At 36.5% G+C, this 17,823-nt stretch overlaps 1 protein-coding gene across 8 annotated transcripts in view; it reads left to right on the top strand.

The window, feature by feature from the left end:
* Positions 1-17,823, top strand: part of LOC138710146 (uncharacterized) — a 275,652-nt gene that overhangs the window by 162,571 nt on the left and 95,258 nt on the right. For all 8 annotated transcript variants that reach the window (XM_069841334.1, XM_069841180.1, XM_069841108.1 and 5 more), the window contains 2 exons: positions 2,174-2,255; positions 4,374-4,575. In XM_069841334.1, the coding sequence (XP_069697435.1) occupies positions 2,174-2,255; positions 4,374-4,575 (284 nt within the window). The remainder of the gene's footprint in view (positions 1-2,173; positions 2,256-4,373; positions 4,576-17,823) is intronic.

The following is a 17,823-nucleotide window of genomic DNA, read 5'->3' as shown; positions in this document are numbered from 1 at the left end:
TTATCGCAAAATATTTTTAAAGAAACTTTTGTTATGTAATATTTTTCATGAAAATTAATAATAAGGGAGATATTTCGATTTATTTAATTCAAACCCCCTTATAAGCCACCTTTTAAATAAAATATTTTGAATGTCATATAGCCTAAATTCTAAGTTACAACGAACTTAATTTATATTCCAGTTTTCATATAAATCGGTTCAGGCATTATCGCGTGAAAACGTAACAAACATCCAGACAGAAATACAAACAAAAATTTCAAAAAAGCGATTTTCGGTTTCAGGGCGGTTAATTATATATGTTAGGACCAATTATTTTTGGAAAATCGAAAATTACCAGAAAAATTTCGGCTACAGATTTATTATTAGTATATATATATATATATATATATAGACTAATATTATTTATGCAATATTTTGAAACCTTGTAATATTTTTATGATACAAAAGCAATCTCCTTTTCCCTTGTTTACAATTAGTTGTTTGGCTTATTATGGCGGATGCATGGTATGCTAAAGCGCATGTCAATACATAATCTTCATCACATCTCATAATTCCGGCACTGTCCGCTCGCGCATGAATAATAAATTACCATCATTCTTATATGGAATTTAATTTATATCGTAACGCTTCGAAGTAAATAATTTATTCCTTATAATGAAACCTTCGATTTGAATACTTGAAGCATTCTTTAATCGCGCCTACCGGCGTATTCTCGGAGGAACAAATTACCAGTGTGAATCTTGATCGGAGGTTGCGCTTGGGTGTGGAGTCAATGTCGATTGTCCTGTTGTTTTATTTTTTCTCCAATTTTAAGGCGAATGTCAAGTAATCTCATGGCGGATTCATGTCGCCAAATACTATCTCGCTATCACTAGTCCCATCGACGCTAAAAAATCTCATAGTTGATACAGTGTCATTAAAAGAGTATAATCATAAACGAAAGAATTAGTTTTTCGTTTATTTGAAAATAACGCTTTGTGGTTTCCCCTTCCATTTTTCCATTTATAACTCCTCCCTTCTGCCCTTTCCAATTCACTTTTGCTCCTCCTCTGCAACATCGGTATCGATGTAGAAAACAAATTCATTATCTGATGTTATATACCAACATAAGTTAAATTCCTCCAGAACAATTAACTAAAGAAACTGAGACGTTCATGACTGAATTGGTTAGAGCGTTTGACAGCAGAGATGATTGTTTATTATTATTGTAAAATTTGTGTTCTATTTTCTTGTAGCTTCTTTATCTGTGTAATCACCCTTTCATAGCCAGACGTGCTGATCATTCATATAATACATAAAGTTAAATTGAGTAGTAAACCTGTACTCTTGTACCACTGTCGTGTATGGATCTAATGACTAATAGCAGACAAAACACCCAGGTGTTGCCATGTAATGAACTTGATTCAGTAGAACAAGAATAGATGTAGGTTATGTTCTTTCTTATTTTATCGTGTTCCATCGAAATTCGATGTTCCATCATTACAGAGTTCTAAGTTCCTTTTGGTGAAATTTTTTAGGTTAACAGTATGGAAATGAATAATAAGGGATCTTAAATTAGTATCGTTTATTGATACGAGCCTGCTGCGGACAATGGCGATTGCAAGCTTTGGGGGCGAAGAGGGGGCGGGGCGTTACTAACCTCCATAAAACATTAATTTACATTACTCGAAAAAGTTCTTGACATTTCCATTATATTTGTCGCTAGTTTAGCATAGTGCGTTTAAGTCAAATTGTGTGTTAAAATGACTCCCTTCTTTTTTTAGACATTCATGTCTAAAAGTCCTGGAAGCGGGAGATGCGTACAATGACGTGTGTTGTTTAAATAAGTGGCGGGAGTGAATTTCGTGCCCTGCACTTGGCCCTCCAATGAGCGTAATAGGAGTAATGTGACGCAGTGCTTATATTATTATGATTTAGTTATTTTAATAATTTTAATTTGAATTAATACTTTTTTGGTATTTACTTTGTGGTAGTGAACATTCGATCATTAACTAGTTTAGTATGAATATTTGTAAATACCAGGCGAATGTAAACGATGAGAGGAGAGATTTGCCTGGTACAATGGGCGATGTTGATGAACAGGACGAAGTTCCGAATGGAAATTGTAACAATTTATGTGGTAAAACACGTTGTTTAAACAAATTATTAACTTAATTTGTTTCACTATTCCCAGATACAAAATATGACACACTCCCAGGAGTCAAGAGTGTCCAATAATCAAGAAGGTCTCAGATTGTCCGAGGAAAGCATTGCAAGTAAGTAGTAGATTCAGCCATTTGCCATTTTCTGGTTAAAAGAAGAATATATTGAATTATAAATTTGTGTTTTATATATGTAACATGGTGTAATTTTCTGATATTGTTATTATAATAGTATCTTTATTGGTCAGTGGTTGTTATTGGCGATACTTCTATTGAAACCATTCAAAAATATTTTGAATTTCATGTGATCGTGGATGAAGGTGAATGTCATACATAAAATGACATCGTTCCACAGGTTAACTATTACGGCTATCGAAGTAATATAAATGCTAATTCCTTTACCACCAAAAATAAATTTATATTTATATGTTCAACGGCGATGATGTAATCACAACAGTTAATAAAACTACAGCATTGACAGTAATTTGCTAATGTTTACACGTTGACCTAGGTGAACTCTTCACACAGAATGAAGAGTGTTTGTAAATATTACATCTAATTTTTTCAACAGTTTTTATAAGAAGTAATTTTGTTTTAAATGTAAATAGGCCTATAAAGTGTATTGCACATTGAAGTAATTAGGTATCCTATCAATTTTCTTTATATGTGGTAAATTTAACATGCTTAAAGTTGTTTTGTTTACATTTAATGCTTTTGTTTGATAAACATTAAATGTAAATTTATCATTATCTTTGTTGTATTGAGCTGATTCGAATTTATAGTACATATATATGTATTTTATTACATTAGAATAGTGACAGTTATACATAATAGTAACTGTTGCTACATAGAATATTCCAAATTACATGTTCTTTTGTTTTGTGCTTGTTTGTTGTTTGCTGGTGTTAGGAACTGTTAGGAATTGCACTACAAAGCATGTAATGCAATTCATGTAAATATAATATCCAAGTAATTACTGTACGGTTTATTAAAAGTCTTAATATTCCTGGTGAAGGAGCATATGTATAAAATTAGGAATGTAATAGCGGTTTGGAAAGTGTCACGATGATCTTTTCTTCACATTTAAGTAATTGTTATTTCAGTTCGTTAGAATATTATCGTAGACCTTATAATATTTGTCAATTGAAGATAATTTTCTCATTGAGGTTAGGATGTCAACTTCACTAGGTTTTCATATAGGTAATATGCACAAATTATAGTAGCCTAGCGATTTAATCTTATCAAATTGAAACATTTATTAAGAAGTTTGAAACTAATTTTGAATGCAGTTACAGTGATTAACAGTAGTTACATTGTGTATTTTGGTGAAACTAGCGCTGAGGTAGCTCCGGTTATTTTGGAAGTGAAAATGGTTGAATTTGTAAGGGACTTTTTGTAGTGATGGATTTGAAATTTTAAGGATTTTACAGGAAAATATTTCAAGAAAAATAAATTCTTCGAAAATGTAAATTACGTGTGATTTGAGAGGTGCGTGGTAATAGTAGTGGAAATGTGAAGAAAAGGAATGTAGGGATATAAAGCACGCGATACGATGTAATATAAAGAATGCAAAACTTGTATTAATTGAATAACCACTGAAAAATAGTGAAGCACAACAAATACTAGCGAAATAAACATACTTCGTTTGTACGTCTGCCAGTACCGACGAAGATCACTAAACAAAAATCACCAGGCTTTGAAAATTCTGCACAGATTCGTATATGCAAAGCATAACAAAACCTAAATTAACCTAACCTACCCTGTCACAGATTCGTATATGTAAGGCATAGTGTGAATGTACACTAGCTTTAAACTTTCGTAATGTCACCTAAGTTATGTTGGTATGACTGGTAAGACAGTTGAAGGTGCATAAGCAGAGTAGGAAGGAACTACCACAGTGTAGTATATACAGTCACGAAGCTTGAGTTGTTGAGATTATACTAGGAACAATATACTGTGCCGGTACTATTTTGCATTCTGTGATGAGGCGATAATAGCGATCTTAGTGGTTAGCGACTATCTGTGGATGCATATTCTCTACGCATTGAGCTTCGTGATTGTATATACTAGACTGTAGAACTACCTCAGCCCTAGTTTAACTTTTTTTTTTAATTAATCTTACGAAGTTACTCAGATTATTGTAAACGAATATATAGTAACTTAGTTTACTTACGTTAACATTAAACATTGTCTATATATAGCTTATGTGTGTTTTTGTGTAATGTTCTACAGGTATGTCAGCGCTGGTGAATAAGTACACTGGAATTGGGATTGAAGTTGGTGATGGTGACAAATTGGGAGCAGAAAGTAACCAGGAAGAGAGTAAAATGGAATCAGTCTTCCCATGGCTTAAAAATTTTGGCAACCTCTGCCGTTCATCCCTGAGTAGTAAAAACGTCAAGTTGTTGGAGAATCTCATGACAGTTTATTTACAGTAAGTACTTCTGTATATTATATTACCGGTTCTGTATGGATGTGAAACTTGGACTGTCACTCTGAGAGAGGAACATAGGTTAAGGGTGTTTGAGAATAAGGTGCTTAGGAAAATATTTGGGGCTAAGCGGGATGAAGTTACAGGAGAATGGAGAAAGTTACACAACACAGAACTGCACGCATTGTATTCTTCACCTGACATAATTAGGAACTTAAAATCCAGACGTTTGAGATGGGCAGGGCATGTAGCACGTATGGGCGAATCCAGAAATGCATATAGAGTGTTAGTTGGGAGACCAGAGGGAAAAAGACCTTTAGGGAGGCCGAGACGTAGATGGGAGGATAATATTAAAATGGATTTGAGGGAGGTGGGGTATGGTGATAGAGACTGGATTAATCTTGCACAGGATAGGGACCGATGGCGGGCTTATGTGAGGGCGGCAATGAACCTTGAGGTTCCTTAAAAGCCATTTGTAAGTAAGTAAGTAAGTACTTCTGTATTGCCATTTTTTATAACATTAGATAGGTGCAAATCCCACCTTGGGGTAATGTTTATTCATTGTCGAGGTTATATCCTGTGTTGTCTCAAGTGAACACCCAGCACCGTAGTAGTTGCACGTTATAGGATTCACACCATGTATTGTCAATTTGAACTAATTTAAAGGCAAGAATACAAAAGCTTGGTATGGATAAACTGGTTAAGAAAGAAAGAAACGTGAAATTTGAACTGCACTACACCACTTCGCATTATACGAGAAATGTAATGAAATTACTTAAATAACGCATTAAATGAAAGAGAGCTCTTCAAGGCAGTGTTTCTCAACCTCGCTTATCCGGGAGTATTTATTTACAAGTGCGTTACCACGTTAAGGAACAAATGTATTTATGTACTTGGCTTCTAGTTGAGTCATATGTACCGCAGACAAAAGAAAAATTGAGTGCAAACACCAATTTCGCACCGAAATAAGACTGGAAAGTTGCTGTAAAAGTGGGGACTGGCATAGAGGTGCAAGCAGACAAGATCACTCTTTTGCGGTGGAAGGAATAGAAGGCAGGTAGGGACAGCAAATATGTTTTAATTTCCGTGCAATTTCTTACTGGTCACAGAGAAAAAGCGAGTTTTCGTAAGGTTGAATCAGCGTCCTGTTAGCTTAGGTTAGTTTAGGCTTTTGGTATGCCTTGCATATACTCACAGTTGACTAAGAATGTGGCTTTTCTTCCTCTCATTACTGTAGTGCAGCCTCCTACTCTAAGGTGTAGAGTAGAATGTAGAACATAAATTAAATTTGGTATCAGTTTAAAAGGAAAACAGTGTAGTCCTAAAAGCTAAACTAATCTAACCTGTCAATAAAATCCTAAACTAACCTAACCTGTCACAAATCCTGAACTAACCTAAGTTGTCACTAAAATCCTAAACAACCCTAACCTGTCACTAAAATCCTGAACTAATCTAACCTGTCACTAAAATCCTAAACTAACCTAACCTATCACTAAAATCCTAAACTAACCTAATCTAACACTAAAATCCAAAACTAACCTAACCTGTCACTAAAATCCTAAAATAACCTAACCTAATCTGTCACTAAAATTCTAAACTAACCTAACCTAATCTGTCACTAAAATCCTAAACTAACCTAACCTAATCTGTCACTAAAATCCTAAACTAATCTAACCTGTCACTAAAATCCTAAACTAACCTAACCTATCACTAAAACCTAAACTAACCTAACCTATCACTAAAATCCTAAACTAACCTAACCTATCACTAAAATCCTAAACTAACCTAATCTAACACTAAAATCCAAAACTAACCTAACCTAATCTGTCACTAAAATCCTAAACTAACCTAATCTGTCACTAAAATCCTAAACTAACCTAATCTAACACTAAAATCCAAAACTAACCTAACCTGTCACTAAAATCCTAAACTAACCTAACCTAATCTGTCACAAAAATCCTAAACTAACCTAACCTGTTACAAAATCTAAACGAACCTAACCTAACCTATCACAAATTCTAAACTAACCCGACCTGTCACAGTTAATTGCGTAAGGCTTAATAACACCTCTCATAACACTCCATTTTCTTACCTCTTAACACTTCCCTCAGGCATGAAAACCAAATCAGCGATTGTTTACAGTGCTACATCTGCTACATTCCTCTCATCACACCCTCTTATTGTTTGGTAGTAGGAAAACTTAATTGCAAGACCGTACATTATAAGAAGAACTCTCTTGGTCGACAATCTCAAACGACTTTAAAACGTGTTATTTGCAGCAGACAACTTAAACGTTCCATAAACCTCATGTGCGGCGCATTTTTTTTTTTTTTTTTTTTTACAAATAAATAAACCGTATTTGACTATCCTACGAAATTGAGGATACAGCAATTTCCCACAACGTGGAACCTGTATATTTGCAGAAAGCAGACTTTTTTTCCCGACATCACAGTTGCGCTTCATTTTCAGTATTGACAATGCTGAGCTTAGTAAGATTAAGACAACCCCTGTGGCAGCCATTTCGATAGCCATGAATATATATTTTAAAATACCCGCTCAAATATTCCGCTGGAATATTGCAAATTGGCGCGAAATGTTCGTGATACAAACTAGTGCGAAACATTCGTAATGTTTCGTAAGTTATGTTGGTGTAGCATGTAAGACGGCTGAGGGTGCAGGAAGAGAAGTCTCACAATCCTCGTTCAACCCAAGATTCTGCGTACGCCACTGCTTCTAAATTAGAATCTGAGTTCTCATACTACAGATTGTCCTGTGTACCATCCATTGGTCGACCTGGTTGTCGAGTTGGTATAGCGCTGGCCTTCTATGCCCAAGGTTGCAGGTTCGATCTCGAGCCAGATTGATGGCATTTAAGTGTGCTTAAATGCGACAGGCTCATGTCGGTAGATTTACTGGCATGTAAAAGAACTCCTGCGGGACGAAATTCCGGCACATCCGACGACGCTGATATAACCTCTGCAGTTGCAAGCGTCGTTAAATAAAACATAACATTTAACCATCCATTGCTTTAATAATGCCAGTCTCAGTTTTCACTGCGTCACACCAACCTTTGACCCATTCACAAACTCCATATCAGTCTGTAAAGGCTCACTCTGTTTATCAAACCTATTTTTAAACAAAAAGAAAAGGTGCATATTATACACCAGCAGATACAGTATATGTAATATAAAACATTTCCTACACTTGATTTCCACAATTTCACTTACGAAAGAAACATTTCACACAAAATTGTCTGATATATATGAACAGTTGGTACTGTAACCATCAGATGTCTTTTGGAATGCATATCACAGCACTATGAATATGTGGAAAGATAAAAAAGCAAGTTTTAGTAAGTTCGAGGATCAGTGAGAGGTTAGGTTTTTTTTTTTTAATATACAGAATAAAGAATATAATTACAAACAAGAGAAATAGAAATAAAATAATACAATCAATATAAAAAAGGAGATACAGTAGTATTAACAAAATTTGAGACCGAATGAGCAGCGCTCGTGTTCGGTCGCAGTTCAGATATAATATTAGTAGGCCTATAAGAGAATATAAAATAAAATAGGAAATAAAATTAAAATTACAGTTACAGAAATTATATAATACAATATTAATATAAGAGAAATATATAAAATAATAATAATAATAAAAAAAATAAATAAAATAAAATAGGAACTAAAATTTAAATTACAGCGGCAATGGAATTATATAATATAACATTAACACTAGAGAAGAATAATATCGCACGTGAAAAGTAGGACAATATTTCAAAATTATAGAATACAAATATAATATAGGTTGATTAATTCATATACATAGGCTATAAATTTATTTAATCAAATTGAAGATATTAACACGTTTCTAATTTTCTTGTTATATGTTAGTAGGTTACATGTTAGAAGTTCTGGGTGTAATTTAGCTAAAGCATTGTACAACCGAGGGCCAAAATTAATGCTATGCTTTAGACCAGCAGATGTGAGACATTTAGGTTCTACTAATGTTGAATTAATATTTCGTCTTGTGTCATAATTATGTGTCTGTAATATAAACTTATTACGATTTTTATGATAAAGTTTTAACAGCGTATACTTATAAATTTGTTCAATATTAAATACATTAAATTCAGAATAAATTAATTTAGTTGGATAATCGAAACGTTTCTTCAAACAAATTTTAATTACTCGTTTTTGTAGTAAATTTAACGGACTAAAATTAATTTTAGTACTTCCACCCCAAAGAATTATACCATATTGAATGATAGACTGAATAATGGCCAAATAAACATTTCGTAGAACTCTAATGGGTAAGTAGCATCGAAGATTAACGAATTTATAAATTGTTTTACGAAGCCTGTTACAAAGATAAGTAATGTGATGAGGCCATTTTAAATTCTGATCAATAATGATACCCAGATATTTCACATACGTGGCTTCTTTCAGTGGTGGACATTTACAACTTTTGGGATCTAAACAATTTTCACTGTGTATTATTAGTCTATATTCATCGCTAAATTTTAAATTTTGAACACTGGCAGCTGTTAACAAAAAAGGAACTAAAGTTGATTTAGATCTGTTTGTTCAGACTTTTGGTATACCTTGAATATATGCTTTCTGCTAGATAGGTGGATATGGTTCAGTAATGCACAACGCAGTAATGCAGTACCTCGCCAAAATAGGTTAAATGTGTCTGTCTCTCAGACTCCATACAGTCCAGACTTTGCACCATGTAATATTTTTCTCTTTTCAAAGTCTAAGAAACATTCGTGGGATGCACTTTTAGTATTCAGAACCAAGTGGTGAATTTTTAAAGGACTTAGAAAAAATGGTTTCCAGCACATCTTTGAAAATTGCCAAAATGCTTGGAAGAAGTGCGTTGCAACAAAGTAGTGGATACTGTTTTATGAGAAACCATGCAATTTTGTAGGAAAAATAAAAAAAGACGAAGAGATAATTCATTATTGAAGAGCTGTCGTAGACATTGAATATGTACAAATCCATGCATTAGTTCAGAAGAAAGGAAATCGCAGTATCCCCAAAATCATTTTCATTATAAGGGATGCTGAAAGTGTAATGCATCGTTTACAGTGACGTGATACACCCGATACAACAGAATGACGCGACATTTCATAAATTACGGCCCAATGGGAAATCAGAATTTCATGACTTCACAAGACAGGTTACGATGTGACAAACGTTGACTAAGATGTGGCACACTCATTAAGTTGGGATGTGTACAATCTCACTAATTTTCCGCACTTTCATTTGATGGTCATTCAACACCATTCTATGATTTCTTCACTTATTTCTGTTGCTGGACGTCCACTGTTGGGGTTACCTTCCACATTCTCTCAACCATGTTTAAATAGTGTCCCGCGCCGTGGCGTTGTGGTCTAAGGCATCCTGCCTAGGACTCGCGTTATGGAATGCATGCTGGTTCGAGTCCTCATGGGGGAAGAAATTTTCTCATGAAATTTCGGCCAGTGTATGGGACTGGTGCCCACCCAGCATCGTGATGCACTTGGGGAGCTACGATAGGTAGCGAAATCCGGTTGTGAAAGTCAGCTATAATGGCTGGCGGGATCATCGTGCTAACCACATGAAACCCTCATTCTGGTTGGATCATCGTCCACCTCTGCTTCGGCATGTGGACATGAGGCCAGCAGCCGCTGGTCAGTCTGGATCCTTCACGGGCTGTAGCAGCACGAATTATTATTATGTTTAAATAGTGCCACCCATTTTTTTACAATCGAAAATGCTGGATTCAATTCCCCCAGTGTAGCATCCATGTCTGCTTTAATTTGTTTTTTTTTTTTCCATGCATTGTCAAGTGCTACTGAATTAACTGCGATGTTGCAATTTTTTCTATAAATTAAATCAATTTCCTGCTAAATGGAAATAAATAACGTAAAATGACAAAGGAAATATCTGTTCTTTTATCTTAAAGATTTACTCTGTGAAATTACTGTCATTGAACACCTTGCACTCTGTATAGTTCTCCATGGACTCGATCACAAACGTGAGTGAAAACTTCTCTTTACTATGAATGAGGAAGTTTTATTTATGAACTTTTCCAAAGTGGTAATAGTTCGTCAGATTTTACATCAACATACATGGATTGGATAAAAAGTAATGGCAACAGTTCGATATTTCTGACATGGCTTTATTCACAAGGGTACAACATTTATGTATCTTAAATATAGTCGCCTCCTTTATTTATCACCTTTTTCCAAATGTTTCGAAGGCATCGTACACCATCAGCGCGTCCATGTTTGTTGATGTTCCGTATTGACCGCCCTATAGCACGGATAAGTTCATCTCTGGTATTGTACCAGGTCCCTCGCAGTGGTTCTTTCACTTTAGTGAAAAGATCATAATCGCATGGATCATATCAGGTGAGTACGGTGGATGTTCCAGTAGTCCGCGTTTTCCGTCTGCCTTGGAGGTACAGTGTGGTCAGTATTATCCCATCAGTGTCATACGCCACAATGAACATCACCTTCATAGCACTTCCAACAAGGCCTTCCCGAAATGCTTTAACCCATCGTGGTATTGTGCGATATGGCAACGCTGCATCACCACATGCTTCACGCAGTCCCTGAAAACATTCTTGTGCACTACGACCTGGTGCCACTTCAATTTTGATCCAGGAACATTGCTCTAGTTTTGTAAACATGATCTTAGGGCGCTTGCACTATCCCTATCAAAGTCAACGGTCTACACACTGCAGTAGATTGATGGAGTACTGTCGCCGCTGGCTGCACTAACTCATCTAACAGTCCTTGTTCATGTCCGCACAGCTGGAAGCTCTCGAACGCACCATCGTCACGTGACAGCAGTGTTGCCATTACTTTTTATCCAACCTATGTATTTCCGCTCTTTGTATCAGAGATCTTCAGAATGATTGTAATAGTGATATTATGCTAGTACCTTTACAGAGAGTTAAGGATGGAATCAAAGAATTTTGCCTTATTCATGAAACAGGGATTTTTCACATTTAACAAATCTTCTGCATGAAGCTTGTGGCTTTACTTTGTAATTGAATAGGAACCACAGTTGGGTTTTTTTCATGCTGAAATCTGTGGATTCGTTTGGAATCTTGTGAGACCAGTTTCGTTTTACAAGAAGAATTTGTAATGTTTTTTTTCTGTATGCAACTTTGTTGAACATGTACATGCAGCAAAGACATAATTTTGTTATGTATCAGTTAAGAGAGAAGTTTTATATAATATTCTTATTGAATTTGGTATTCCCAAGAAACTAGTTCGATTAATTAAAATGTGTCTTGGTGAAACTTACAGCAGAGTCCGTATAGGCCAGTTTCTATCTGATGCTTTTCCAATTCACTGCGGGCTAAAGCAGGGAGATGCACTATCACCTTTACTTTTTAACTTCGCTCTAGAATATGCCATTAGGAAAGTTCAGGATAACACAGAGGGTTTGGAATTGAACGGGTTACATCAGCTTCTTGCCTATGTGGATGACGTGAATATGTTAGGAGAAAATTCACAAATGATTAGGGAAAACGCGGAAATTCTAGTTGAAGCAAGTAAAGCGATAGGGTTGGAAGTAAATCCTGAAAAGACAAAGTATATGATTATGTCTCGTGACCAGAATATAGTACGAAATAGAACTATAAAAATTGGAGATTTATCCTTCGAAGAGGTGGAAAAATGCAAATATCTTGGAGCAACGGTAACAAAGATAAATGACACTTGGGAGGAAATTAAACGCAGAATAAATATGGGAAATGCCTGTTACTATTCGGTCGAGAAGCTTTGTTCATCTAGTCTTCTGTCAAAAATCTGAAAGTTAGAATTTATAAAACAGTTACATTACCGGTTGTTCTGTATGGTTGTGAAACTTGGACTCTCATTTTGAGAGAGGAACATAGGTTAAGGGTGTTTGAGGATAAGGTTCTTAGGAAAATATTTGGGGCTAAGAGGGATGAAGTTACAGGAGAATGGAGAAAGTTACACAGCACAGAGCTCCACGCATTGTATACTTCACCTGACATAATTAGGACCATAAAATCCAGACGTTTGAGATGGGCAGGACATGTAGCACATATGGGCAAATCCAGAAATGCATATAGAGTGTTAGTTTGGAGGCCGGAGGGAAAAGGACCTTTAGGAAGGCCGAGACATAGATGGGAAGATAATATTAAAATGGATTTGAGGGAGGTGGGATATGATGATAGAGACTGGATTAATCCTGCTCAGGATAGGGACCAATGGCGGGCTTATGTGAGGGTGGCAATGAACCTCCGGGTTCCTTAAAAGCCAGTAAGTAAGTATGTGATTCACTAATGTCATTTATATTTTATGAATCATTTGAAGGAGCAATTTTATGGTTACTGGTACTGATAAACTCGTGACGCAGTGTTTTCCTTCGTTGCAGTGCTTCGTTGTTGTGTAGTAGAAGATTTGCATGCTACAGTAACCAGCCAAATAAAAAAAGTGCAACATCACGTGAATATATCCAATATAATTCTTCATCAGAGTATTTTAACTGCTGTTTCTACAAACTTTTTGTTGAGAGCAATATTTTCTTCTCTAGAGGGATTTTCTTATCAAAGAGTGATGTTTGGTTCTCCTACACTATTCTCCTGCTGCTCTTAAGACAAAGTGAAGATTCATAAAAGCATGTGATAGCTAATGTATTCTTTGGAAAGATGCTACTTTCTTTTGGTATGACGTGGTTAATTTTTCTGTTTGTTGGAACTCTTTTCGAGCTGTTGTGGGTTTATATCACTCCAATAATGCATATTCTGCTTCTTCACAGAACCACTTACTGGAAGTGAAGCTTCATCTGGTATAATGTCTGTGAAATTTGCGAGATTACACATGGCCGTGCAAAACTGTTTGCATGCTAGCAAATCTTGGGGCTTATTTCCTGTACGATTTGGAGTTTATAAGAGTAATAGTGAAGATCCTTATGCAAGGTTCTCCTAAATGATCGATCTGAAATACACTGTCACAAGAGTGTTGCCAAGCAGATCTTTTTGGGCTCCGAGTGATTGCAGCATGAACATTTGAATCATTCTGACTTTTCACTCTGTCCTGGCTTATGATTACTCTGTCCTGATGTAGTGTTTCTAAAGGAACTAACCCACCTTAAGGTACGGTCACACGTCGCTACTTTTGCTGCGCAACTTTTGTACTGCAGCTGCAAAAGTTGTGTGTCGTGTTCACACGTAAGCCAAAAGTAGTGCTCTGCACACTACTTTTTGTGCTGTGCAACCCGAGTGCTGCAAAAGTTGCAATTGGAGGTTGCGAGTCTGTTCACACACAAGGCACTACTTTTGCAGCCTCAGTCATGCTGCAAGTTTCCATCTCCGTGTTGACTTCTCAATGTACATTTTATGGTTATGTTCGCATTATTAAGAAATTCATGCAAAAGCTTCCTTATCTATTATTTGCTTTTCTGTCGTAACTAGTATTCAGAAATTGGCATTATTTTTACTATAAAGCTTTTAAAAACGCCTATATACTTAAATGATAACCAACAGCATATTCACTTAATCAATGTTGGCAACTCTCCTGTTTGAAACTACGCTACGAAAAATAAAAAAAAAAATGAATTATATCGTCAGCAAATATGCTCAGACTGTGTTGTGTATTTAATAACTGTTACAAATAATTTATTTTCATCACATCTAACATTAAAATATATCCAAACAATATAAGTATCATTGGCACATTTGGGTGGCAACACTGGTTGCAACCACCCCAAAAGTTTCAACAAAACCAGTATCAAAAATGCTGCGGCTGCAACTCCAAGAACCCTGTTCACACGTCGCTACTTTTAAGTTGCGCACAGCATGGAAAAGTAGCGGGCAGCAGGTTTGGCAGCCGCTACTTTTCGAGTTGCACCGTTGTTCACACATCGCAGTACGAGAGTTGCGCAGTTTTTTGTACTGCAGTGCTGCAAAAGTAGCGACGTGTGACCATACCTTTACAATCGTGCGAGCATCTGGCACTCTTCCATGATGACCCAAGTTGAAGTGTCGCCTTTATATATACTGTGTAACAATTGGAGAATCATTGTTCTTGAAATAGGCCTTTTGTGAAAGCACATTGCTCTGCAGTCCACACTTGCATGCCGAATAAAATGGCAGTTCATTGACAAACAAATGCTACTGCCACCTGATGTGAATTGTTGCATTATGTCACCATACGAGAATCAGAGCATGCTATGAACGGTGTCGCACCTTGTACATAGTTCTGTTCAGATCGTTAGCCTAAAAGAGAGATTTTGATATGTGGTTTGAGTTTGGCTGGGTTTTATTTTAAAATGAATTGTGCCTATAACATAAATTCAAATGATGAGATTATTGGTGTTTGGATAACAGTCGGAGATTTGTGTGATGAATTAATGGTAATAATCGAAGCTTTATGGTGCTCTTTATGCTATTTATGCATAATGTTATTAAAGCACTAGATATTGGAGAAAAAAATGGGAGTATAAAGGTACAGTACATCAGTTATTCATAGATTTCAAAAAGACATATGACTCAGTTAGTTTTTAAAACACTAGATATTGGAGAAAAAATGGGAATATAAGGGTACAGTACATCAGTTATTCATAGATTTAAAAAAGGCATATGACTCAGTTATTAAAACACTGAATATTGGAGAAAAATGGGAGTATAAGGGTACAGTACATCAGTTATTCATAGATTTAAAAAAAAAATATGACTCAGTTAGTTATTAAAACACTAGATATTGGAGAAAAAATGGGAGTATAAGGGTACAGTACATCAGTTATTCATAGTTTTCAAAAAGGCATATGACTCAGTTAAGAGAGAAGTTTTATATAATATTCTTATTTAATTTGGTATTCCCAAGAAACTAGTTCGATTAATTAAAATGTGTCTCAGTGAAACTTACAGCAGAGTCTGTATAGACCAGTTTCTATCTGATGCTTTTGCAATTCACTGCAGGCTAAAGCAAGGAGATGCACTGTCACCTTTACTTTTTAACTTTGCTCTAGAATATGCCATTAGGAAAGTTCAGGATAACAGACAGGGTTTGGAATTGAATGGGTTAAATCAGCTTCTTGTCTATGTGGATGATGTGAATATATTAGGAGAAAATTCACAAACGATTAGGGAAAACACAGGAATTTTACTTGAAGCAAGTAAAGAGATAGGTTTGGAAGTAAATCCCGAAAAGACAAAGTATATATGATTATGTCTCGTGACCAGAATATTGTACGAAATGGAAACATAAAAATTGGAGATTTATTCTTCGAAGATGTAGAAAAATTCAAATATCTTGGAGCAACAGTAACAAATATAAATGACACTCAGGAGAAAATTAAATGCAGAATAAATATGGGAAATGGGTGTTATTATTCGGTTGAGAAGCTTTTGTCGTGTAGTCTGCTGTCAAAAAATCTGAAAGTTAGAATTTATAAAACAGTTATAATACCGGTTGTTCTGTATAGTTGTGAAACTTGGACTCTCACTTTGAGAGAGGAACATAGATTAAGGGTGTTTGAGAATAAGGTTCTTAGGAAAATATTTGGAGCTAAGAGGGATGAAGTTACAGGAGAATGGAGAAAGTTACACAATGCAGAACTGCACATATTGTTTTCTTCACCTGACATAATTAGGAACAGTAAAGCCAGATGTTTGAGATAGGCAGGGCATGTAGCACATATGGGCGAATCCAGAAATGCATATGGAGTGTTAGTTGGGAGACAGGAGGGAAAAAGACCTCTGGGGAGGCCGAGACGTAGATGGGAGGATAATATTAAAATGGATTTGAGGGAGGTAGAATATGATGATAGAGAGTGGATTAATCTTGCACAGGATAGGGACCTATGGCAGGCTTATGTGAGGGCGGCAATGAACCTATGGGTTTCTTAAAAGCCATTTGTAAATAAGTTGTAAGTTATTAAAACACTGTATTTTTATATTATATCGTGTTTAAATATTATGGTTTATACATGTATGAAAAACTTGATAGCTTACCATTCTTATTAACTTTTACAGCAGCTTGTTACAATGTAATTCTTTTCTGAAAGAAGTTTTGTGATGTTTGGAACGTAATGTCGTAAAGGCGACTGTAATTCAGTTACATATTCACTTAGCACTTCTTTGGTTTCGAAAAATTACAAAATATTTCTTATGTTACTGCCTTTTGAATTTTAATTCACAAAATGCTTAAACATGGGCATCTTTATGATTACCTTGGGTCATGGCTTTTAGTTTTTGTTTGATATGTGACGGTAATTTTCATGGAATACCATCAGAATCGGCGGCTGGATAGCTCAGTTGGTAGAGCAGCTGGAAGATCCGGGGTTTGATCCCAGGTGGTGACAGGATTTTTTTCTCGTTGCCAAACTTTCAGAATGACCCCGAGGTTCATTCAGCCTCCTATAAAATTGAGTACCGGGTCTTTCCCGGGGGTAAAAGGCGGTCAGAGCGTGGTGCCGGCCACATAACCTCATTCTAGTGCCGAGGTCATGGAAAGTATGGGGGCTCTACCTCCATGTCCCCCAAGTGCCTTCATGGCATGTTACGGGGATACCTTTACCTTTTTTACCATCAGAATCAGTCTGCAGCAGTGAACATAAAAAGACAATTATCTGTGCCAATGTAACTGTTTAATTTTTAGAAATGATGATCAATGATCGCTGGCTTTATTCATTCAGTGACTCCACACCTGTGGAACGGTCAGCACATCTGGCCGCGAAACCAGGTGGCCTGGGTTCGAATCCCGGTCGGGACAAGTTACCTGGTTGAGGTTTTTTCCGGGGTTTTCCCTCAATCCAATAGGAGCAAATGCTGGGTAACTTTCGCTGCTGGATCCCAGGACTCATTTCACCGGCATTATCACCTTCAGATCTAGATTCATTTTCCGGGCTGAGAGGCCGTGATCTGTTGGTTGGTTTTCTACCAGACGTTTCGTCTGCAACTGCGGCAGACATCTTCAGTGGAGTGGTATCCGAGGTCGCAAAACGTTTCTCGGCGTACCTGAGGCAACTGATCCTGTGGCTGGTTGAGTGGGCGTATTTATAGTGCAAGTAGCGGGCCGAGGCCTGTTGTCGCTGCAGTCCACGCCACTTTGTTCGCTGCTCCTGTTCTGGGAACCAGCCACAGGATCAGTTGCCTCAGGTACGCCGAGAAGATTTTTGCGACCTCGGACACCACTCCACTGAAGATGTCTGCCGCAGTTGCAGACGAAACGTCTGGTAGAAAACCAACCAACAGACCACGGCCTCTCAGCCCGGAAAA

Source organism: Periplaneta americana, chromosome 1 (assembly GCF_040183065.1).
Source record: "Periplaneta americana isolate PAMFEO1 chromosome 1, P.americana_PAMFEO1_priV1, whole genome shotgun sequence".
NCBI lineage: Eukaryota > Metazoa > Arthropoda > Insecta > Blattodea > Blattidae > Periplaneta > Periplaneta americana.
The sequence above is the reverse complement of the archived record's forward strand: the minus strand, read 5'-3'. Positions and strand labels throughout refer to the sequence as shown.